Source organism: Terrapene carolina, unplaced genomic scaffold, assembly GCF_002925995.2.
Source record: "Terrapene carolina triunguis isolate 2854851 unplaced genomic scaffold, T_m_triunguis-2.0 Scaffold138, whole genome shotgun sequence".
NCBI classification, from domain to species: domain Eukaryota; kingdom Metazoa; phylum Chordata; order Testudines; family Emydidae; genus Terrapene; species Terrapene triunguis.
Window position 1 is genome coordinate 91942 of NW_020664489.1, and position 25585 is coordinate 117526.

The following is a 25585-nucleotide window of genomic DNA, read 5'->3' on the forward strand; positions in this document are numbered from 1 at the left end:
CCTTTAAATGATACAGCCCTGACTGAGTAGTGGAGAAAAATGAATTTTTAAGGCCTTTGTCTCCACCTGGAGATGAATGTTGTGGCACAACCCATGTCTGATACTAGTGTGCAAACGAATAAAATACCACCCAGAGCTTAAGATCAACAGTCATTCCTTCTAACTTGTATCGCACAAGACAATCATACCATCAGCATACTACAGTGCCAGTTAAGCACATTTGAAAAAACCCACACAACTCAGAGCAAAGGGCATTTCTGAGAAAGTAAAATCTGAAAAGTTTTGAATTTCAAAAATAGACACCACACTCATGGGACATCCTTCACTTTTAGGCCTTTGTCACAAATCTGGATCTTTATTGTTCTGAAATAAATGCTATAAACATAAGACTCAAAAACAAACTCCAACTTTCAGTCTCAGAAGAGGTGTGGTTCAATGCCCATATCACATGTAACAAGAAAACTTCCTTTAAAAAAAAAAGGAAAAAAAAAAAATCACTGTAAAGTCTTTCATAAGCATGAAAATGCAACCCTTGGTTTTGTCTCATTAGTTTGTATAGAGGTGGGCATCAAAAAATTCTGCATTTTCTTCAAAGTTCTTGCTATGACACTTGACGAACTTTTTGCCACTCAACAAATTCATCAAGGAGAACGGGCCCTGGAAATAGCAATGTTCAAAGTTACAAGATGCAAAGCCTTTAAAAACTACTTTTTAGTCTCCTCTTGAACTATAAAGGCTACATCATTTAGTCTAGGTAGTGTTCAGTGTCAATTATTATGATCAAATGTTTATGAAGAATTTAAGATAACTAAAATTATACCACACCAAAAACTGATGAATGAGAGTTGTATTTGGGGGCTGGAGAAGGTGAAGTTTTGTTTGTTTGTTTTTTAAAATAAAGCATTTGACAGTTTGAGTAGATTTTATTAAATTAGTAAGATGATATTAAATTAACATCTTAATAGAGCTATGCTACAAACCAGGCTAAAGAATTCCCTTTTGCTAAAGATTTCAAAATTGCATGCTATTGTCTAGAATAAGGAGCAATATGAGATGCCTTATTCAATAAAAATGTAATATACTTGACTGTACTTTAGCTCTGGCTGGAAGAAAACCACAGATCATTCCCCAACGATGGGAAACTATGTTGCCTCAGTTTAACTGGAGCCCAGCATTCATTGGCTCAAAAGAGAGATTGTGTCCAAACCCCGGTTGTCATGTAGCAGCTGAACACAATGGATCAGATCCTCAGCTCCTGTAAATTGGTACAGCTCTGTGTGCTTCAAGGGAGTTACAGTAATTAACAACTGCTGATGATCTGGCCTGTTGCTTGTAAGCCATTGGGCCAGTTTTTCTTTAGATTTATTCTAAATTATATTTTGTACTTTAAAGTAAAGTTTCCTTTCATGGAACTTAAATTTATTCCTCCATTCTGGGAACTGGGAATATTGAAACTACAGTTGAATAAACAATGTTATGAACACTTACATGCACCATCTTCATCGTAGTTGCTAAGATCTGCATGCACAGTTCTGCTGAATTCTAACACATTGTACCACTGATCCTTGTTCATAACTCTATACTTTGATTGCTAAGAAAAATAAAAAAATATTTAATCAGGGAATCTGATAAAAATATGTCTTTAATTTTTAGTATTTCTAGAGTTGTCTTGAGTTATTTCCCAATGTACACAATTCCATTACTGGATACTGACATCCATTATTTCATCAATTCACAAGATGCCCATCAAATTGGTATCTAAGGGCATATAACACCAGCTGAAAAAACAAATAGAAGATTAGGGGGGATATATTCTGCAACCCTCTGCAGAAGCCAGAGAGTTTCTCTGAGGAAACTGGTTGTGAATAGTATCCAGAAGATAAAATATCAGGAGAATCTAGTGGCTGTTATTGGGAAGCTTGGAAAAAAGGGTATATTTTACATCTTGCCCTGAATCAAATTCAACAAGGGATTCTCCTTCCCTCCAGGCTATGAGCTAAAGTAGAGTCCCCAAAGATACTCACTTTGGGTCATGTAGTGGCTTAAGTGGTAGAGAGGCACATTTAACTTCAAGTTTACCTTTTCGATATGAGAAGAAAGAAATTTCAGCTACTTATATTACAGCTCACTTTGGCTTGGGAGGGTGCAGAGGATAGGAAAAAGAAGTTCTCCTTTGAGATATACAGAAGCTATTGCTGTTTCATAAATGTGTCAATCAAGGTGCAATGGAGGAGCAATATAGCTGTACCCTCACACAGAGGTGCACAATCCTCAAAACCTCTTCTTACAGCAGCACACTGTAATGTCACCCTCCAGACAGCTGAGAATTTATTTTTTAAAACAATAATAGAGTGCATACCTCCAAGTACTGATAAAATACTGAGAACAGTGGCCATGTTCTTCCAAGCAGAAGCGCTAACATAGATTTTGCAGTATCAATATCAAGACTTCGCTGGTCTTTATCCTAAAATTACGAAGAAAGGAGCACTTAGGAAAAACTGATAAAGGAACTTGTACTCAAATGTTCTAATGATCAGACAGACTTACCCTTGCAAAATCAAAGGCATATCTGTAGATATTCTTAAAGGATGAAATGTCATTCAGTTGTGACCGCAAAAAATCAAACTTACTCTGTAACTTTTCTGTGCAGTCACACCTTAAACAAAACCAAATAAATAATGTTAAATAAATAAATAAATAATAATAATAATAATAATAAAAACATTATATGCAAGGGTCAAGTTTGCGCCTATTATAAACATGCTTGCAGAGGGTAATATACACCTGTTTTTCAGAAGCATTCACCATTCACAAGTCACTGACATTCGGGATGCTCAGGCCATGGAAAAGGACTTTCGTTTACCAAGTACACAGTTTAAATTCACTTCTTGTACTATTCAAAGTACAACCTTTTAAATTACCAAGGACCAGATTCTGCCAGCTTACTTGTTTAGTATCATAGACTATCAGGGTTGGAAGGGACCTCAGGAGGTCATCTAGTCCAACCCCCTGCTCAAAGCAGGAACAATCCCCAGACAGATTTTTGCCCCGATCCCTAAGTGGCCCCCTCAAGGATTGAATTCACAACCCTGGGTTTTGCAAGCCAATGCTTGCTCTGCAAGTATTTCAAGCCTTATGGAGTAAGGTACCGTTCAGTGTCATTAAGTGCAGCAAAATCTAGCTGTAAGTAAAGACCCTATGCTGCACACCTTGCATATACAAAATTTTCATTAGTTATACATATGTAAGAGTTGTAGATTGCTCAAGCACTATGCAAAATATCCTAGAGCCTCTTTTATATGACTTAACTGAAAGCTGAGAGCAAATACCACAGCATGAACTGCTCAGTGCCCATTAAACTGGGACTGGCAGAAAAAAGTGGTTCACAAATTACAGAACAGAATTTACAAGTATAAAAATTATTGCTCATGAAATTGGCTCTGTCAAAAATAGCTTTGGAAATATTTTTCTTAGCATGGCTCTTAAAAAAAAAAAAAAGTGTATGGGCTAGATTCACCAACACTGGCACAGAATGGGTGATTTTCACCTGTGAATCCCACTGTAGGGATTCACTTCAAAGAAGAGCAGTTGGTTATATTAACTCTGCACTCCATTGGGGTTATACATGAAAGAGAGGCCATTAGGAATCTTGCAGTGCATGTTGCTGAGATGATGTGCCTCCTTCCCAACCACCATCTCCTACTTTGGGTTGTGTTGGCTCACTCTATGCCTCCCAGGGGAAGAATACTGCTGACATTTTGTTCTGTCACAACTTCTACCAGGCAGACTTTTTGCTGCTGGTGGAGGGCACTAGCAACTACACAAAATGGCACAGGCCCTGGGCCAAATCTGTAGAGTGCAAAGAAGATCAGTCCTCACTAAATAATAAAATAATTAAATTGTACATACACATTACAAAAATTATTAGTTTTACACTTAACACTTAACCTCAACCCTGCCTTATTTGTTTTGTAAAATATGGTGAGCCTCTACATAAATAATAACAAGATCTAAATTAGTTCAGTTTTTATTTATCCTCCCAGGAAAGCCTGAACCATGTATTTGTCAACTTTCACTCTGGACACTTGTCCCTAAATTTGAATACAGTAGAGTTAAATTTAAAATAAAACCAACGTGCATACACAACAAGCCTGTCTCTTTCATTGTTGGAACCTTTGTCCTGACGTTAACTGAAATATTTTTTTATATGTCTGCAATACATATAGGTATGCAATATGTAAGCCAATATAATGCCAAGAATGAGTGGTACTTTGACTTCTATTTTGGGGTCTATGTAAGGCAGACTCCACATAGAAAATGCCATAATAATAATTGTCCATCGGGCCGAGTATCCTGCCTTTAGTGATACCTGATGCGTCAGAGGAAAGTAGACACCTTGCACGGAGATGAGAACCTGGATTTTTGGACAAAAGCAGTCTGTCACCAAGTTCTCATTGGTTACTTATCTACCAGATTTTTTTAAAAAAAGAACAAAAAACAAAGCTTTATGCTAGTGTGTCCAGTACTCCCACAAAACGAAATAACACCACCCATATCATAAATCTCCAAGGCTTAAATGGTACTGACATATATATGCTTTATTTGAACCATTTTTTTCCATCTGCAAGGGAAAGAGAAGGCCTCTCTGCAGCTCCCACCTCCAATTGATGATTGATGATCAACTCCAATGGTTGATTCAACTGAACAGAAGTGCACTGAGGACTGAATCCATGCTGCCTGTTTCTCCAGTCATGTAAAGAAGCAGTCCCTTCAACTTCTTCCAAATTATTAGTGGACACCTTATAACAGGGGTTGGCAACGTTCGGCACGCGGCTCGCCAGGGTAAGCACCCTGGCGGGCTGGGCCAGTTTTATTTATCTGCTGACGCGGCAGGTTCGGCCGATCGCGGCCCCCATTGGCCGCGGTTCGCCGTCCTGGGCCAATCGGAGCGGCGAGAAGCCGCGGCCAGCACATCGCTCGCCTGCGCCGCTTCTTGCCGCCCACATTGGCCCGGGACGGCGAACCGCGGCGAGTGGGGGCCGCGATCGGCCGAACCTGCCGCGTCAGCAGGTAAATAAAACTGGCCCTGCCCGCCAGGGTGCTTACCCTGGCGAGCCGCGTGCCGAACGTTGCCGACCCCTGCCTTATAAAGTGCCTTAGACCACGGACACAGTACAGCTGCAGTGGGAGTAGCAGAGAATCACATCTTTGTTGCACTAGAGGTCCCACAATGTCAGATGATCAACTGAATGAAATAACTGGTGGAAGGTTTCATTTACATTAAACTTACTACTTTCTGTTGGGCTATAGAAGAAGGGAAGGAGAGGTGATGATGCGGAGGAATTAAGCAGGAAGGAAAGTTAAATGATGCTCATAAGAACATAAGAATGGCTATAATGGGTCAGACCTATTGTCCATCTAGCCCAGTACCCTGTCTTCAGACAGTGGCTAGTGCCAGATGCTTCAGAGGGAATGAACAGAACAGAGCAATTTCAATTGATCCATCTTCTGTCATCCAATCCTAGCATCTGGCAGTTGGAGGTTAAGGGGCACACAGACCATGGGGCTGTCTTGCTGAACCATCTTGACTAATAGCTATTGATGTAGCTATCCTCCATGAACTTAACTATTTTTTTTTTAAAACAGTTATACTTTTGGGCTTCACAACATCCCTTGGCAATAAATTCCCTAAGTTGACTGTGCGTTGTGTGAAGAAGTACTTCCTTATATTTGTTTTAAACCTGCTGCCTATTAATTTCATTTGGTGACCCCTGATTCTTATGGTATGTGAAGGGGTAAATAACACTTTTTAATTCATTTTCTCCACACCATTCATGATGTTATAGCGGTCTATCATATCACCCCTTAGTCATGTCTTCTCTAGGCTGAAGAGTTCCTGTCTTTTTTCGTCTCTACTCATATGGAAGCTACTCCATACCCCAATCATTTTTGTTGCTCTTCTCTGTACCTTTTCCACTTTTAATATATATATTTTTTGAGATGGAATGACCAGAACTGCACACAGTATTCAAGGTGTGGGTGTATCATGGATTTATATAGAGGCATGATGATATTTTCTGTCTTATTATCTATCCCTTTCCTAATGGCTCCTAACATGCTCTTAGCTTTTTTTGACTGCTGCTGCACACTGAGCGGATGTTTTTAAAAAACTATCCACAATGACTCTAAGATCTCTTTCTTGAGTGGTAACAGCTAATTTAGACCCCCATCATGTTCTAAATTCAGTTGGGATTATGTTTTCCAATGTGCATTACTTTGCACTTAACATGGAATTTCCTCTGCCATTTTGTTGCCCACTCACCCAGTTTTGTGAGATTCCTTTGCAACTCTTTGGAGTAAACTTTGGATTTAACTATCTTGAGTAATTTTGTATCATCTGCAAACTTTGCCATCTCACTGTTTACCTGCTTTTCCAGATCATTTATGAATCTGTTGAACAGTTCAGGTCCCAGTACTGATCCTTGCAGGATGCCACTATTTACCATTTTCCATTGTGAAAACTGACCATTTATTCCTACCCTTTGTATCCTATCTTTTAACCAATTACTGATCCATGAGAGGGCCTTCCCTCTTATCCCATGACTGCTTAGTTTGCTTAAGAGCCTTTGGTGTAGGACCCTGTCAAAGACTTTCTGAAAGTTCAAGTACACTACATCAACTGGATCACCATTTTCCACATGCTTGTTGACACCCTCAAAGAATTCTAACAGATTGGTAAGGCATGATTTCCCTTTATAAATTATTAACTCTTCCCCAACATATTTTGTTATCCGGATCTGATTGTTCAGTTCTTTACTATAGTTTTAACCAATTTGCTTGGTACTGAAATTAGTCTTACTAGCCTGTAATTGCCAGGATTGCCCCTGGAGCCTTTTTTAAAGATCAGCTTTACATTATCTATCTTCCAATCATCTGGTACAGAGACTGATTTAAGAGATAAGTTACATATCACAGTTAGTAGTTCTGATTACCACCTGGTCCTGGTGACTTATTGTTTTATTTATAAAGGAAAAAAAAGGAGAACTAACGATTCAAAGGAAAGGAGTTGTCAATAAGTTTCCGTTAAAACAACAATCGAAGTATTAAAAAAGGGAAGGACTAAAATAACTATGGTTAAAAACAAAGAAAAGAGAGAGTTAAAAAGGGTGAAAGTTACATACGGAATTAAATTTAATTAAAATCCCAGATTTTAATTCCTCTTCTTCCATGTCAATTTCTAGGTAGAATGTAAGATCTCTGAGGCAAGAAACCGTCGTCTTGCACATCTACTAAGCCCACTTTTGGACAAAATATAAGTAATTGCATACAAAAAACCTAGTATGTTAAAATTATTATTTAGGTTGCATAGTAAATCACTCCAAAGTTAGGAAATGTTAGATGTATAGTTGCACAAGTAACCTTAATTTTGCCCTCTTGTGCGTCCATCCTGTGCACTGACTGAGGCAGAGGTCCTGTGAAAAAAATAGTATGTAATCATGTAATTAAAGACTGTATCAAAATACATATACACAAGGGATTGAATTAAGGTTGAAGAGGCAACTGTAAGTCTGGCATTTCCTAACTTTCGAGTGCTTGACTTTGCAACCTAAATAACACTCTTTTGACAGTTTTTTGTATGTAATTTCTTAAAAAGTTCTTTAAAAAGTTTTTAAACAAAAAAAGAGGGAGTTAGGGGGGTTCCTGCTCCATGAGATGTCCTTCGAGGTCAAGGGGGAAAATGAGCTGCTGGGTCCAGGTGGGTTTACAGAGTGGACCCCAGTCTGACTCTCTCTTCCCCAGCACTCACTGGGAAGTGGAGAATCCTGTCCCATGTGACACCCTTGCAGGGAGCATAGGCTACTGGGGTCATGTGCCAGATCAGGGGGGTGAGCCCAGCTTTCTTTTCCCCAAACTACAGCTGCTCTGGCACCTTCCTAGCATCTCCATTACAGTGTGTGCTGTTGTTGCCGTAGCAGCCCAGCCTTAGAATGTTCACATTTAGTTATTATCTTGGCATGTTGTCAAAAGTTTCCTGAGCAACAAGAGAAAGAAAGGAAACCCTGATTTCACTAGTATCTCGGCAAAAAGCTGGATGGAATTTCATGAGAGAAAGGAAAGACGTCTCTAGCCTCAGGGCTTTCCCACTGACAATATCAAAGACCTGTGAACAATGGAGATATAAGAGCTTCTCAAAGAATGGTCCCAAGAATCTTTTACAATGGAAAGCATTAGGCAATGTAAACATAGATGTCATTTCCAGCCCCTCGCCTATAATAATAAAGATGACTGACAGCAATAGAGACTGGATATTGAAATCCTCTATCCACTGAGTTGGTATAGGATGCAATAATGCAAATTTCCCCATATTGCCCACCAATATACCTCAACACTGGTATATACCTCAACACTGGTATATCTCCATATCCACTCACTTGTGTGTCTGCTGACTAGGATGACATTTCAAGATATGATTCTGCTGACTAGGATGGCATTTCAAGATATGATTTTTGCTAAGTGAACATTAGTCTAATAGGGTCTGAAACAAGACCACCAATTCATTTAAGAGAAATCATTAAATTGGTGATTTGATGGCATATGTCTAGTACTCCCAGTGACTGACTGGGGCCAGGTTTGAATTGGAGACCTACGAGCAAAAGGTGCTATATTTTATCATCAGTCCTGCATACTATCTAGAAATTGAGAGAAGGGTAATTAATAGCTGCTTCCTCAAACACAAATTTGAACATGCTATCATGTATAAAAAACTCTTACTGTAACGAGGTCATCCCCTTTAACCATTCTTCCTTGGTAAAAAATCCCATGCTTTCAGCCTCTAATTTCCAGGCTAAAACTAACATAATAATCTGAGGAAAAAAAGAAAGGAAAATGTCAGTATACAAAGAAGACAATATTTACAACTATAATTTACAAATGGATATCTAGATGTTTATGAAGAACATCTAAAATGTTCAAATAATTAAGTGATTGTGCTACAGACTTAAAGGATTCCAAAATGTGAAATGTAGGTAAATTAGTTGAATTCTGTGTGACAATCTTTCCCTAATCCTACATTTCAGAAAATAAAGTATATCTATTTGTTTTAAAATAAACTTAGTTGACATACTTAAAAAAAAAAAAAACCTCCCCAATTGTAACCTTGAGAATACAGCAAAAAGCCCCCATAATTAAGAAGCCACAACACTTTCCCCTTTCACTTATTGAAGTTTAAATTTAGTCTTATGCAAAAAAGTTTATCGATTTATTTACTTAAATTTCCATTAATGTTCAGCAGTAAAACCTACGTTTTCAGGTTCAACACCAATGTCTTCACAGAACTTTTCCATTCCCTCTGGCCCTACAACTTCATCAGGACCTTCAAAACCAAAAAGAAATCAGTCTAAGTTATATAACATTCAAATTACAATCATTGCTAATTTTGATTACATACATAAAAACAAGAGATATTAAATAAAAATTACATTTAAGAACTGACACAGAATTACAACATTACTTGTATCTATAGCCTTTGTGGTAGAAAATGACCCTATCTGTAACGCAGGGGAAGATGAAAAGTAGAGTACCAGTTATCACTTACAAAGTATCCTCAAAGGCTATTTGATAACTCAGCCATCTTCAACATGCTTTGACCTAGTCAACAAAGCCCTACAACAGCTATTTTGTCAAGGAAAGCATTCACTGAGGCCAAGTAGCTATTGTTTTTATTATTATTTTTTAAGTACTGCTGAGATTATGGTTTAAGCCTAAATTTTCAGGGGAGGAATCAAGTTATACGAAATTAATTATTTACCAATTAATAATTGTCCATAGCCTCAGTTTAGCTGATAATTTAGCATTTTGGATGTAATTTTATAATAAATAATAATAGTGTGATAACATTAAATGTATTACATAGCATCTAAGGATGAGCTTGCTGGGATTGTTATGCTTGGTTTTATGCTATATGCTGCCCCTTTGTATAATAAAGCCTCTGACAAGCAGCAAACTTGGCATCGTATTAAAAAAAACAAAACACACATACAGACATATTCTGGGGTTTATCCATTGCATTGTTGCTATGATCCTCTCCCTGGTACTTCAGATATTTCTGATGAGTTTGTTCCAACAATTACTCCAACCGGGCTATTAACAAAGCTGGATGGACACATGTTGTTGGAAGGTCTATTTACTTTACATACCATTTTGCTAGGTCCTGGATAATTACTTTGGTAACATGCTGTTTTAGCAGATACCTAACTACAAAAGGGTGCATGTTATGTTTTTGGGACAACTATGGTAATTTTGGAAATTACTACTTTTTGGGGTACACGGTTAGCGTTGGAGGGGATGAGAGAGACCTATACTTTTCCATGCATTATAGCCATCTTAAATTAGCAGTATCATGGCTATGATCCTGAATCAGAACTCATTTTAAAAAACTGGTAATTCTGCTGATTAATGGAATTAGAGCCATAGTCAATTCTGAATATTAAAAGTTACTTCCTTTTCAGGTAATGCGTGCTATAGGCAGACAGGAAAGTGAATCTGGTTTGCAGAGCACAACCACTGGTTTATGGATCTAGTACAAGGTAGCACACTGCTGTCCAAGTACGTGGTTTTCTTGAGCATGGAATATATTTAATAGTTGAGCATTCAATCCTGAAACTGTTACAAATATGAGGAACTTTCCTTTACAATTAACAGCCCCATTGACTTCAATGGAAGTACTTGAGTGTGTTTGCACGATCAGACACTTAGCACTTTGTAAAGGACACTATGTATGAAATCCATTCAATGGGTTGCAACTTCATTGTGGTTACAGTTTTTTTCCTCTCTACGTAATATATTTTAAAAAAAGATTACATGTTTAGATTAGACGAGAAATCATTTAATTGTATCCTTAAAACATTTAGTCCACTGGTTAATATGCAATGATAAATAAATTACTTTTTTTTAAATATAGAATATATACATTCACATAGTTCAAGACCCTATAAAATAAAACTGGAAATTGTACATCAATTTAGATTTCATAAAAGCACTATGAATTTAATGACCAAAAGTCCTTGAGATTGAAATCCTCTACTTTTCCACTGGAAAGATGTGGCAGAGCCCAGGCTAATCTGCCTCAAATGTAGTTTGGAGAGGCCACTGCTAGGGGTGAGAAGGTAGTTCACTTCTAAGCTTCTCAGCTGAGACTATCAAAAAAACGTGTCAATTGGTGTCAGTTGTGATATGGATACTCGATCCAATTCCTAGTGGACAAAACCAACTCATTTCACATGTGCTAGCAAACAGTAATGACTTAATCATAAACTATTTAGGATGAATTTTAATCAGTAATCTAGAGAAGTTGTCAAGTATTGGGGGTAGTTGTGTTAGTCTGTATCCACAAAAACAAGGAGGAGTCCGGTGGCACCTTAAAGACTAACAGATTTATTTGGGAATAAGCTTTCATGGATCTGAAGAAGTGGTTTTTTACCCATGAAAGCTTATACCCAAATAAATGTTAGTCTTTAAGGTTCCACCGGACTCCTTGTTGTTTTTCTAGAGAAGAAGGGCTCTGTAAACATTAGCAATTTCCTAAGGCCCAATTTCTAACTGTTTAGTAGAAAATAAGCAGCAAAAAGTGCTTAACAAATTACACAAAACACACTGAGTTTTTGTTAAACTGAGTGATCAGCTGCACAGCAGGCTTAATGTATAAAAAGGGAACTTTCTTCAACGTTTAAAACAAATCTTTTCTGTTTGTGGGGTTTGTTTGTTGTCATAACTTAAAGCAAAAATTTAGGGTACAGTATTATGAACTAATGCACAGTGTTACTGAATGACCCTCCCCATTAAGTTTTAAATAACAAAATTTAGTCATGCAAAAGATAATTAGATGTTATTTCACTGTCTGGAGAATCTTTTCGCACCCTGTTTTACTGTGTTTTGTTTTCCCCGAATCAATAGGAAGGACACTTGTTTGGCTTCTGGATAACCACTGTGTACAATGCAACACAGCTGTATTATTTTAAATAAGGCCACAGTAAGTAATAAGCCTTAGGAGTACTGATCAAGTAGAAGAGGAGGAGGAGGAGATGGGAAAGAGATGTGGGTTCTAAAGAAGTTAGAGGGATACTTTTTAGCTGGAAACATAATTGTACAAGAAACACCAATTCATGTGTCATGGCCTATTTATTCAGAAAAACATTAATGTGAAAAAACAAGTGTTAATTTTTTAAAATTTATTATTCGCTTGTTAATTTCAAACAAACCCATATGATTTTAAACATGTCTGTATTACTTCCATACCTGCATATTCATAAAACCAAGCCAGGCACTTCTTGCTTGAAAAATGCTCCTCTCCACTTATCAGTTTACCAGAGGCTTGCGATCTGCAATAGCTTATAAAAATACACATGCCTAAAATGTTACATCCACTGTTCCTCATTTTTTAGAAATGACTATTTTCTATTAAGTTCCAAATACTTTATTACTAGTCAGAACTAAAACCAAAAAATGTCTTTATGAACAATCAGCATATATGGAATTTGTTTTAGTGGCAGCAGTTTGATACAGTACTTCACATAAATTCTATGCATTGATAAGAGTTGTAGATAGTTCTCTCACACTGCCAAATTTATGACAAATATTCCTTGTCCGATATTTAAAAATACTACTAGTTTGCAAGAGCACAAAAGGATGTGGTCTGTCAAAATATCAATGCAACAGCAATAGCTCTTATGTTGTCAGCCAAATATTTAAACCTGGGTGCCTAGTTAGGCTTCTAAATCCATAATTAAATATCCTAATGTAAGTGACCTGATTTTTCAGAAGTGTTGAGCACCCACAAATCCCATGTAAGGGGAACCACAGAGTTCAGCACCTTTGAGAGTCACACTATTTTTATTTACATATATAAATTTGAAAATTTTTGTTCTCTTTTTCTAATGTAAACATCTGTTTATATCATCACATATCCTATAAATGGACATGCACAGTGTGTCTGGATGCCAGAGAAAATAATAACAATAAACAATCCATGGTAAATCCATTAATTTTACACACACACACAATATGTAGACAGTAAAGATCAGGTTCTGCTCTTGCATATGTGCACTAAACCCCAATGACTTCGTTGTGACGTGCAAATGTGTATGAGGTAAAATCTGTGCAGTCCATCATTCTACATAGATTACACTTTATAACCTACATTTCTTTCAATTAAAAGTGGTCACATCATCTTTAACAAACTATAACACCTTTAGAAAAAAAGTCTTCTTTCAAACTTAGAAGACATCCTTTTACATTATTAAAATTATTAGTTTATGTAAAAATGAGGTAAAAACTGACAGTAAAAGAGGATTTGGAATTATGCAATTCCTTCATGGCAATTTTAAAATGAGACATGTTAAACAAGAAAAGAAGGTTCCAATGCTGTGAGGTAGTGGGCACATTTATCACCTAATAAAACACTGCAAAATTCACTGGGAGTTCAGGACATTCAGCACTTTGTAAAATCAGGTCTTAAATGACAAGCTGCATTTAACGCTGTGCTGAAGAAAAGCATCTATCAATTTGAGATTAAAAATGTAAATAATTAGGAAGAAACAAAGCCATACAGTGAGTTTTGGTTATTTTTTCCCAAGTTTAATAACTTTTTTAAAACACTGGCCCTGATACAGAACATTAGAGCATTCCACTGCTAACCTTTTGCCATGGTGAAAACGGACTACTCCATTCATATTCTTTGTTTTCTGTCTTTTAGCAAATTGCTAATCCATGACAATCCTTTGCTTTTCACCCCATAGCTACTAAATTTCCTTAATAGTCTCTTGTGAGAAACTTTTCAAAGGCTTCTTGAAAGTCCTGATAACTTCAGTCAGTTGGTTCTCTTCCACTCACTATTTTACTGACATGCTCAAATAATTCTAACAGATTAGAGAGGCACAATTTCCCTTTACAGAAACTATACTCATTAGTTCCTATTATATTTTGTTCAGATGGGTGTATTATAATGTTTAATTGTTGCTCTAATCTGTTTATCTGGTACTGAAGCACAAGTGGCCTTTGAAAAGGGACTTTAGATACTCAGCAGATCTCTGGTATATACATTCATTTTAATGAGATGCTTCTCACTTGTTTTGGGTATTCTAGGCTTCCTTGTTTTGTTGTGAATCCTGCGGCCCTACTCCCATTCTGCTACACATACTGTAACCTAACCTGGAGATTATGGGTACTATGAAACCCAGCCTCCCAGATCTACAGAACAGCAAGTGTGATGCAGTGGGTTTGAACAAGGAGACAGATATTGGGAGCAACCCAAGCTCCACAGTAAATGGCACAGTTATGCAAAATAGAACAGGAAAGAGAGGCAGGGTTGTAAGCTAGTCCCCCTCAAGCTTGTTGAACAAGCCAAACATGGAGGCCAGGCCACAACATACAAGATGTGTCTGTGACCCCATTACGTTATGTCAATCTGTCACTGTATGTGCTGCACTGAATGGCTGGGCCGCCCTGCTGCGATACAACACCCCACATCAGAGCAACAGGACGGCATGTGTCAACATGCCAACACGCCTTGACACCATGGGATGTCGCGGCCAACTGATGTCGCGACGTGAGGACACGTGTCGCCAAGCCACAGCACGTTTCAGATCCACTCTGAGCTGTGACTGCAGGTCTCGGTGTCACCCGCCCTGGGGCACCAACACGTGCCCAGTGGCACCGTGCAGCGCTGACACCCCGCTGCCCAGCAACGCCGCCCCCACGCTGCAGCCTAGCGACGCCGCAGCAGGGACCACGGGGGGCGGGGATACGGTACCTGCCCAGTTTACATTTCTTGAGGCCGGTCTCATCCGCTACCGCCGCCGCCGCGGATTTTCTTTTCTTCTTCACCGGCATCTTCCTGCCTCGGGGAGCGGGAGGGGCCGCCCCGCTGCAGGCAGCCGGGGCCCTCAGGCGCGTCCCCCCAGGGCACAGCCCCAGGCGCCTCGTGGGGACGAGGAGAGGAGCCCCGTGTTCCCCTCCACGCACAAGCCGCCCGGGCCTCGCCGCTGGCGGCTGCTTCTGCCCCGGCAGGGAAAGTGCGTGTCCCGCTACGGGCGAGTAAGGAGGGACCCGGCGGCGCGACCCGGACGCAGACGGCAGGACTGGAGCAGGAAGTGACAGAATCGCGGGGGGCGGGACTAACAGCGAGGGGCGGGTCCAATGCTGGTGCCTGACACACCCACCCTCGCGCGCACACGCTCCTCTTAGCGCCCCACGCGGGGCGGGGCTGAGCGTAGCGAGCTGCGCTGCGGGCGCTATGTCCGCGCGCCCGAAGCTGCACAACTGACCCGTCCGGGCCGCCTTCCCCCGCTGCCCGGCCTCAGAGCGGCACGCCGGACCCGCGAGAAAGTCCCTTTCTCTGGACATTCCCCGGCCCACGATGAGTCTTTTTGCCTCGTTCACGCTCCCGGCCAGTAGAGGTAGCCAGTGCCATGCAGGGACCCCTCCCCTTAAAACACACACATCAAGCCCTCCAACAGTCAGCAGGTCCCTGTCCTCAACCCTGAACTGCTTCCCTTTCCCAGGTAGCTTCCCTCCCGGGATCTGCCATTCTGCCCTGATACCCAGCAGCGATCTCCTGGAATACTCATCGCCCGGGGCAGCTCATCCTCAGACAGCTTCCCTGGCTGGACAGTTTCCCCACACTCAGGACATCGCCCCAACCTGGGCTGTATGTGTGAGACACCAGACTAGTCACAGCCTCTGCTTTTCCCTGACTCCTTGATGGATAGCGCTGTCAATGGAGCAGTCCCCTGGTGGTTTTGGCTAGCTGATGTTGCGGCAGAGGGGAGTGGCCGTGCAAGAGAGGTGGGCAAAGTGGAGACACGTGATGTTGAAGGGGCACAGTAGAATGTAACAGTAAACAGTGGAGTTACATTGTGAGTGGGGGTCAAGAAATAAAGTTGTTCAGTTTCACAGCAACACTCATGTATGTCACAGCCTTATAATATAGGGTCAGAAGCAAACTAAACCTTTCACAAAACCAGAGCAAAGGAAGTTCCTGAATCCTTCAGCCTGGATGGGAGTTGGACAAAGACAGGATAAAATGTTTCCAAACTTTTCTGGAAGCCTATAGAGTTACTGAGAAACTGGAAAGGGTGAAATCCTTCACATTGCTACATGTGATAGCCCTATAGGCACTGGGGGTCTACTAGTGCAGTGGTTTTCAAACTTTGTTTTTATTTGCAGACCCCTAAAAAATTTTGAATGGAGGTGTGGACCTTTTTAGAGATTTTAGCCATAGTCTTCAGATCCTCAGGGGTCTGCGGACCATAGGTTGAAAACCACTTTTCTGTGGTAACGACAGCCTTTTGCGGACTCCTTAGACCTACTCTCTGGACTTCCAGGAGTCCACAGACCACAGGTTGAAAACCACTGTGCTAGTGGTAAGATTAAGGGAATGGGAAACCGCTAGACCAGTGGTTCTAAACCCAATCAGCACACAGCTGAGGCCCATGTGACATTCTCAGGGCCATACAGGTAGTATATATATATTGTGTTGCCCACATAACATATAGAGAGCTGCATATGTGGCCCACAATGGTAAATAGGTTAAGAACCACTGCGCTAGACAAAGTCATGCAAAAATTTCAAGAATACTGTGATACATCCAAGACTGTCACATAGGAAAGTAACATTTTCTTTACAAGAAACTAGTTTCTGGGTCGGCCTTATACAGTATTATTCATGTATTTATGTTTTAATATGCATGCTTTGATTTATGTCTATGTGGTATCTTGTATTATTTACCTGGAAAATGGTAATGTAAACATTTGTTAAAATCGCCATCTTGAATGGTGTCTAGTAGTTGTTTGGCAGCCATGTTGACTACCCTTCTCTTTGAAACTTTGGCGCCCTTTTGTTTGAGTTTGGCGATCTTTTGTGGAAAGGCGGGAAAAGGACTGGTCAGGTAGTCACTAATCTGCTTAGAGACTAGAGGATATAAAAGCCCGCCCCACAGGCTCTAGGGTGCTGTCCTCCCTAGCGGCAGCCCGCGCTCGCATAGTCCGTTCAAGAACCACCGTAAGATCTCTGAGAGAAACCACCACAGTTACTTACCTGAGAAGTAATTCTGATGCTGATCCTGATCCTAATCCTAATCCTGGTTCAGCAGTTATCAAAGGTCCGAGTCCCCCCTGTGCCGCCTGTCATCTCCAAACGTAATGGTAGGTCCGGATCCAACATCTCGAGGCTGAGGCAGACAATCAGACGAACTTTGTTCTGTAAAGTATAAATACCTTTGTCTGTCATTTGTAGAGGGTGAGGGTTTTGGGCTTCATACCTATGCAAGCCACTGAGATATTTTGTCCATATACTTACCTTATGTTAAATAAAGCACTTTTTTAGTTTACCTTTTCTTGTCCCTTATCCTTATTTACACTGAGATCAATTAGGTGATAGATCCTAATTCAGGGACAGCCGTACCTGTGATTTCTTAGCAAGGGTCAATAACATCCTTAATTTCTTCCCCCACATTGATACACTGTAACAAGATAACAGTTACAGGTCTACATAACAAAGCTAAGTCATGTTAATATGTATATTTAACACATATGGTTCATTAGAGTCTGAATTATTTGTGGTGTAACTGATAACCAAGTCAAAGCAAGGTTATTGAGATAAATTGACTTTCCATTGGAAAGAAAAGTGGATATTACAGAAATTGTAAAAACTGTGCTTTCCAAATGAAGGTGTTAGCAAAAAGTGAATAAACAGGAGAGTACCTAATTAAAAATGCATATTAATTGGCAATGAAAACATCAGAAGCAGCAGCAAACAGGCTCCAGATGGTGGAAGCATGGTAACAATTGAACAGGCCACTGCAGAAGGCACTGTTTGAACAAGATGAAATGGCCATGTGATCAGAAAGTTATCAAGATTCAGAGACTATAATTCTGAAAAAATCATTTGTGATTTGTATTGTTGTTTATTATAACAGTATTATTAATATTTATTTGTTTGACACCTGCACTGAGAGGTTTCAGTCAAATTCAGAACCCCATTCTGCTGTAAAAATACAGTAAGCAGTCTCTTCCCTGGGAATTTAAGTCTAGATTAAAGACAGGATACAACAGTTGACTGTAGTAGATGGGGATAGGAAGATGAGACCAACATTAATGATAATGCATAATTGCACAAATTAGATATCTACATAATTTGTAGATGTCAAGGCAGATATTTTTAAATCAACAGAAGAAATAAATGTCTCTCTATTTGTCATTTACCTAGCCTAGCCATTATTATTAAATCTCATCACATTTTTCAGAGGTAAAAGTTTTTTTGTTGGAAAATGGAGTTTTGTGAAAAATGAAGGTTATTTTGTTTTTGTTTTTGCAAAAATAAATACATTTCTGTTTTTTGTTGAAAACATATTTTTGTTTTATGAATTTTTTTTACAACCCTCCCCCCTCATTTTTCTTGTGGAATATTTTAAACAAAAAAATAAAAATGTTTTCATCAGAATTTTTTGCAGGAAAAATATTTCCTAACCAGCTTTATTTTTTTTAAATATGGTTTTGTGCGTTATTTTTCATTTGAGTAATAATCACAACATTAACAAAAGTGGGAAGATGTAAAAGTAATGTCATTTGGTGTTAGAGAGACAAGATGGGTGAGGTAATATCTTTAATTGACCCAACTTCTGTTGGTGAGAGAGACAAGTTTTCAAGGCACACAGACCTCTTCTTCACATTTGGGAAAGGTACTCCAAGCATCACTGCTAAATGCAAGGTGGAATAGATTGTTTAGCATAAGTAGTTAGCACATATTCTAAGGGACCATTCAAGGCAGAGTGGCCCATTAACACCTCTTCAGTCATCAGACAAAAAGAGAGGATTAATGGGTTACAAAAATGAGGAGGAGTCCAGTGGCACCTTACAGACTAAGGGTATGTCTACACTGGAAACTTCAAAGTGCTGCTGTGGGAACGCTCCCGGGCAGCGCTTTGAACTGCGAGTGTGGTTGTGAGCAAGCACTGGGAGAGAGTTCTCCCAGCGCTCCTGGTAATCCACCTCCACAAGGGGATTAGCTCAGAGCCTGTCTACACTAGCTCTTTAAAGCACTCAGACTTGCGCGCAGGAGGGTGATTTTTCACATGCCTGAGCCAGCAAGTTAGAGCACTATAAAATGGAAGTGTAGACAAGCCCTAACAGATTTATTTGGGCATAAGCTTTCGTGGGTAACAAACCCACTTCTTCAGGGTTACAGATTGTTGTAATAAGCAGTGTGGCTATGTCTAAGGCTTTGTCTACACTGGCACTTCCTCAGGAAAACTTTTGTCCTTCAAGGGTGTTAAAAAAACATGCCCGCTCCCCCCCAACGACAAAAATTATACTGAGGAAAAGTGCCAGTGTGAACAGCTCTTGAAGACTCCTCCTTGTTTTTGTAACCCACTAACCCTCTCTTTTTGTCTGATAACTGCAGAGGTGTTAATGGGACACTCTACCTTGACTGGTCCCATAGCATATGCGCTAATTACTTATGCTAAACAATCTGTTCCACCTTGCATTTAACTGTGACAGTCAGGGTATCTTTCCCAGACCTGACGAAGTGCTCTGTATCACTCCAAAGTTTGTGTCTCTCACCTAGGGTGACCATATAGCAACTGTGAAAAAACAGGACAGGGGGTGGGGGGCTAACAGGCGCCTATATAAGAAAAAGTCCCCCAAAATGGGACTGTCCCTTTAAAAACGGGACATCTGGTCACCCTACTCTCACCCACAGAACTTGGTCTAATAAAAGATAGTAAGTACCTCACCTCCCTAATATCCTGGGACTGACGTGACTTGGTGTTGTTGTAAAACCAAGTCAGGTAGGGTCACAGGGGCTAGGTAATCACTCCTGCATGTAACACTTTCGTAACAGAGGCGCGGGGGCGGTAAGGCTGGTCGGGGGGAGAGCGAGGCTGGAGCTAGCGAGACCTCCAAGACCGCCCGGACAGCGGGGCCGCTGATTTGCGTGCGCGCGCCGCGCCTGGGTCATAGTAGGGCGAACCCCTCCTCAGGCTCCCTACCCTTGCCCCTCCCGTGAGGAGCCGGGGCGGGGATTGCATCGATGCTAGCGGGGAGCGGCTAGCGAGTGCCTATCTTCTCTTCGATCCTCCCCTTCACCCAATGTCCACGGCAGGCGCGGCGCGTTCCCCACATCCCAGCCGAGCGCGCGAGCGTTCCGCGGTACCGCGGCCGCCATCTTCGGTCGCCATAGTGACGGGTCCTGGCAACCCGGGGACGCCAGACGGTGTTCGGCCTTTCACTGAGCCTGTGGATGAGCCCCCCTCAGTTGCCTGCCCCCCCAGGGTGAGCGCTCCTGCCCCGAAACCCCACCCCCGGCGGACACCCCGCCATCATGTCTCTGGCTGGGGAGGGAGACAAGAGGAAACGCTTTATATCGGTCACCGCAGCAAATTATTTCGGCCTGGCAGCGTCGGCCGATCCCACCGACCCGTCCAGTGCGCTCGTTGCCAGCCCCCAACTGGCCAACTTCCTGGACGACGGCAACGAGTTCCTCCTCACTGTGCAGCACTCGGGCACCCAGCTCACTGTGTCCAACAAGGTACGTCCAGGTCCTGGTGTGGGCGTCCATGCAGACCATGGGGCCTGGTGTGCAATACGCCCTCCTGGTGAGTGTGTCAGACCATGGGCTTTGTGGTGTGTGAAGTGCCAGCCTGGTGCCAGAAAGCCTTTGACAAGGTCCCTTATCAAAGTCTCTTAAGCAAACTAAGCTGTCACCAGACAGGATGGAAGGTCCTCCCATGGATCAGTAGTTAAAAGATAGGAACAAAGGGTAAGAATAAATGGTCATTTTCACAATGGAGAGAGGTAAATGGTGGGGACCTGCAAGAATTTGTATTTGGACCTGTGCTGTTCAACATATTCATAAATTATGTGGAAAAGGGGGTGAACAGTGAGATAGCAAAATTTGCAGACAATAGTTACTCAAGATAGTTAAGATGAAAGCTGACAGCAAGGAATTACAAAAGGATCTTGCTAAACAGGGTGACTGGGCGACAAAATGGCATATGAAATTCAGTGTAGATCACTGCAAAGTAATACATACTGGAAAATATAATCCCAACTATATATACAAAATTAGTCTAATTTAGCTGTTAACACTCAAGAAAGAAATGTTGGGATCATCCTGGATAGTTCTCTCAAAACATCTTGTCAGAGTGCTGTGGTAGTCATCTCATAAAAGATAACAATAGAATTGGAAAAGGTGCAGAGAAAGAAGGGCAAGAAAAAATATTAAGGGTATGGAACAACTTCCATGTGGGGAGACATTAAAAAGATGGGGACTGTTCAGTTTGAAAAAGAGATGACAAAAAAGGCGATATGATAGAGGTCTATACAATCGTGAATGGTATGGAGAAAGTGAATAGGGAAGTGTTATTTATCCCTTCACATAACATATGAACTGGGGGTCACCGATGAAATTAGTAGGGAGCAGGTTTAAAACAAACAACAGGAAGTACTTCTTCACACAACGCACAGTCAACCTGTGGAACTAGTTGCCAGGGGATGTTGTGAAGGCCAAAAGTATAACTGGGTTCAAAAAGGAATTAGATAAGTTCACAGAGGATAGGTACATTGGTGGCAATTAGCCAAGATGATCAGGGACGCAACCACATGCTCTGGGTGTCCCTAACCCTGCAACTCCCAGATGCTGTGACTGGACAACAGGAGATGGATCACTTGAAATTGCCCTGTTCTGCTTATTCCCTCTGAAGCATGTGGCACCAGCCACTGCAGGATACTGGGCTAGATGGACCATTGGTCTGACCCAGTATGGCTGTTCTTATGTTTTTATATTTATATAGACTATGGTCTCTGATATGTGACACACCATTCTGGTGTCTGTGTCCCTGCACACCATGGGCTCTGGTGTGTGACATGCTGCCCCAGTACTAGTGTGTATGGAGACCAGGCGGTCTGGTGTGTTACATGCTATTTCCCTTCGAGTTCTAGCAGAGTCTCAGGTCCTAATGTGTGACATATATACATTCTGTCTTACTGTGAGTGAGTTTGCAAACCACTAGGTCTGATGTGTGACACGCTGTCTCAGTGTGTTCACAAATCATGAGACCCACCGTACAGTGTTCTGTCTCAGAGGAAACATCTACAGGGGGAGGGGCATTTTATTATCTCTGTATAGATCATGGGGCTTGGTGTGAAGTGTACTGTCCAGGTGGAAGTGCACGCAGACCCTATGATTCAGTATGCGACTCATTACTCCTAGGGCTTGTGTATACCACTGAGCTCAGTGTGTGGCATGGTAACTAATGGAAAGCAACTGTGCAGACCAGGGTGCCCAGTACATTCTGTGTCCGTGTGGTATGGAGAGTGCTCTGTTTCATGTAAATTAGGTGCAGTTCCTGCTAACATTGAACTATTGGCGAATTGTGTTTGTTATCCTCAGTTGCAGAAAATTTGGGTACCGCTGACAGAGCATTTAAAGTTAATTTTATTGAAAACATTGCGCACTATAATATCTTGAGAAATAAGTAACATACATAGATTCATAGATTCTAGGACTGGAAGGGACCTCGAGAGGTCATCGAGTCCAGTCCCCTGCCCGCATGGCAGGACCAAATACTGTCTAGTTTACACATGATTGTGTAAAAAGGGTGTCTGCTGTACTGTACATGAGGAAAATAAAATGGGGTGATATAGAGTTTTGTGCTATATGCAGAATGTCAGTGTTTTGCATGTTATTGCTAACCCTTCATTCTTCAGTTTGATTGTAGACCTTTCCCCCCTGTTTTATGATAAGATTTTAGAATAGACTGTCAGTTTTATCTCTTGTTGTCTTGTTTTGGTTGGATTGATAGAAACTTTATGTTATTTAAACACAGGAGTTTCTGGCAAGTGGGATGGATTGGGGACTTGGGGAAGGTTCTCCTCAGTGCAGAGGGCACCATAGCATGTGAGGTGAAAATTCTAGTTATTAGACAAAAGATTGAACTTACTATAGCCAGAGGCCAACATGAAATATGAGGTGAGGGCCCACTACTGGAGTCCAGAGGCAAACTCCATTTTGTCAGTGGATCCTGCTGAGATGCTCCATTTTTCATTTTAACCTCTGTCTAGTAAGTGTCTGATAAATTTGAAACCTCCTTCCCGTGATCCTCCGCTGCCTGTTGGAAGGGAGAAAAAGATTCCTTTTCCCTCCTAAACCTAGGCTCTTGGCTGCTGTGTAGAAGCTGGGATCTCTGCTAGTTTGCTTTTCCCCAGCCTCTGTTTTATGTGTCTTCTTCCTTGAATAGCTTCAGTGCTTGTCTCTGCTACTTGTAGTTTTGCCAACAAGCTGCACTGTGAAATTGACATGACTCTTCTGTTTCTACTGCTGCCCATCCTGTACTGGGCCACAACGTTGAAACTGATGAAATTCATATCAATTTCACTCTGCCATTGCTTGAGGTGTCTATGAGCAGCTGCAGAAGTTTTGGAGCTCGCTGTCTGCAGGAGCGGCGCCAGGGTTTTTGCCGCCCTAGGCGGCAGCGCTCCTCCTCTGAGCATTCAGGGGGGCTGCGGTCTTCCGCGGCGGGGGTCCTTCCACTCCGCGTCTTCGTGGCACTTTGGCGGCGGGTCCCGGAGCGAGTGAAGGACCCGCCGCTGAATTTCCGCCGAAGACTCGGAGCAGAAGGACCCCCCGCAGCCGAATTTCCGCCGAGGGCGGCAAAATGCCGCCGCCCAAATCCTGTCACCCTCGGCAACCGCCTAGGGTTGCCTAGTGGAAGCGCCGGCCCTGGCTGTCTGCAGACCATGAAGATTGCATAGATTCACATTTGGAAAGTTATCTTCAAAACCATGAAGGGTAGAAACTAATTTTTTAAAATGAAAGCTTAAATTCTGCAGCATGTGATATTTTACACTCCATCACTTGCACTCCACCTGCTTGACACTGGAAGGTGGGGGAGTGTAATTTTCAATGCCAGCATAGTATAAGTAAAATGGTTACTTGACATTAGAACTGGTTGTGGATTTTTTGGGAAAATGGTTTTTTATCCACTCAAACCATTTTTTGCCCAGCTCTACTTATAATGCAGAGGCCATTTTAAGTATTTGATTTTGTATTACATTTCGGGTTCCTATTCAGCCCAATATAAATATCACATGAAGTTTTGAATTTATTACAAATCAGATAACAGAATGTTTGTCACAAGTCAAGTAGCATGAAATTTTGTAATGAATTATTTCCTTACTCTAAATTGTATAGAAAGTGCATTTGGGGGGAAAAACATCTTGTGATTTGCAGTTTCTTTCTTTCTTTCTTTCTTTCTTTCTTTCTTTCACCTTGTGTTTTTTTATCATTATAGGTTGAAGCTGGTGATTCAAAAGATAAAGTATTGGTATTCTTTAAGCTGCGACCTGATGTTATTACAGAAGATAATCTTCATAGTAATATTCTTGTGTCATCTATGTTAGATTCACCTATTAATACACTTTATCAAGCAGTACGACAGGTATTTGCACCAGTTTTATTAAAGGTGAGTAATACACTATTACAGATATTTTTATACATTAAAAAGTGTGTACTTACAGATTACTTTCCTCTCTTTTCATTATAAATCTTCCCCATCCCATGTTAATTGTTCTCTGAGATTTATTGTAATTTGCTTTTCTGTTAGCTTTAAAATTAAAATATTTATATAGGTTAAGGAATGAACAATTTATTTCATTTTCAAGTTAAAGGAGGCACTTTACAGCAACCTTTACATAAGTCTGCGTCATTTTTTCAAATGTGTATCAGATATTGTCTCAACTTCAATGGCAGGACTGCACAAACCAGTATAGCTATTTTATATGGTAAATAGGTGTGCTGGATTCCTAAACTGACTTATTTGGCTATGTTTTCCATTGTGCTGATGGGTTTTGCCTGCTTAAATTTCACCGTGTGTCAATAGGAGAATTGATCACAGAGGGCTAAATTCTGAGAGTTTTGCTTAATTGAGGAGTGCAGAATTTGGCACAGGGATTGGAGAGGGTGGCAGTGTATCTTACATGTGAAAATGTAAAAGCTAAACTGAGGATTAATATCTTCTAAAATGATACCTCCTTTTCTTATTTTGTGATAAGGAAGATATTTGCTTTATTCGGTTTTTCACGAACAAAAGAAAATCATGGCTACATTTCTTTATCTTAGCAAAAAAAATTTCAGTGTTTCATAGTTTCCAAGCTCCAATTTATTTTCTGTCATACTTTTAGAGTGATTCCAGAAGATCACAATAACCTTCATTATTCATTTTAACCAGTAATTTTCAGCACAGAAGTAAATTCCATACCTGGTTACCTTAATAGAGAATAATGAAAGAATATCTGTTTGCAGCATCCTTTTGCAAATATTAATCCATGTCTTGCAATCAGTTTTTGAGCTGTAGGCCATGTTGAAATCAGTAAGGAGTTTTTTCAAAAAATTATTGGCATGATATGGTTCAATGTTTTGATTTGTCCAACCTGTAAAAGAATAAGATGCCCTTCCCTGAATTTACGGTACATTCCCTGTTCTCTTCCCCCATCAAATGAATAATTGTTATTCATCAAGTATTTATTTTTGA

General features: G+C 40.8%; 2 protein-coding genes across 4 annotated transcripts in view; one reads left to right on the plus strand and one right to left on the minus strand.

The window, feature by feature from the left end:
• Nucleotides 1–316: 316 nt before the first annotated feature.
• Nucleotides 317–15121, minus strand: DCUN1D5 (defective in cullin neddylation 1 domain containing 5). Of its 3 annotated transcripts, none has more exons than XM_026653399.1 (8): nucleotides 14807–15121; nucleotides 12295–12386; nucleotides 9303–9373; nucleotides 8773–8864; nucleotides 2548–2656; nucleotides 2360–2464; nucleotides 1489–1591; nucleotides 317–657 (listed from the first exon to the last, which is right to left on the minus strand). In XM_026653399.1, the coding sequence occupies exons 1-8, from the start codon at nucleotides 14884–14886 to the stop codon at nucleotides 602–604; spliced, it is 708 nt and encodes a 235-aa protein (XP_026509184.1). In that variant the 5' UTR covers nucleotides 14887–15121; the 3' UTR covers nucleotides 317–601. The 3 variants fall into 3 exon arrangements, with proteins under 3 accessions (XP_026509184.1, XP_024074296.1, XP_024074297.2); XM_024218528.2 differs by having other exon boundaries at nucleotides 14820–14891; XM_024218529.2 differs by lacking the exon at nucleotides 1489–1591.
• A 5253-nt stretch (nucleotides 15122–20374) lies between these two features.
• DYNC2H1 (dynein cytoplasmic 2 heavy chain 1) overlaps nucleotides 20375–25585 on the plus strand; it is a 367402-nt gene continuing 362191 nt past the window's right edge. The window contains exons 1-2 of the mRNA XM_029911951.1: nucleotides 20375–20583; nucleotides 24347–24517. Coding sequence (XP_029767811.1) covers nucleotides 20377–20583; nucleotides 24347–24517 — 378 coding nt within the window. The 5' untranslated portion in view covers nucleotides 20375–20376. The remainder of the gene's footprint in view (nucleotides 20584–24346; nucleotides 24518–25585) is intronic.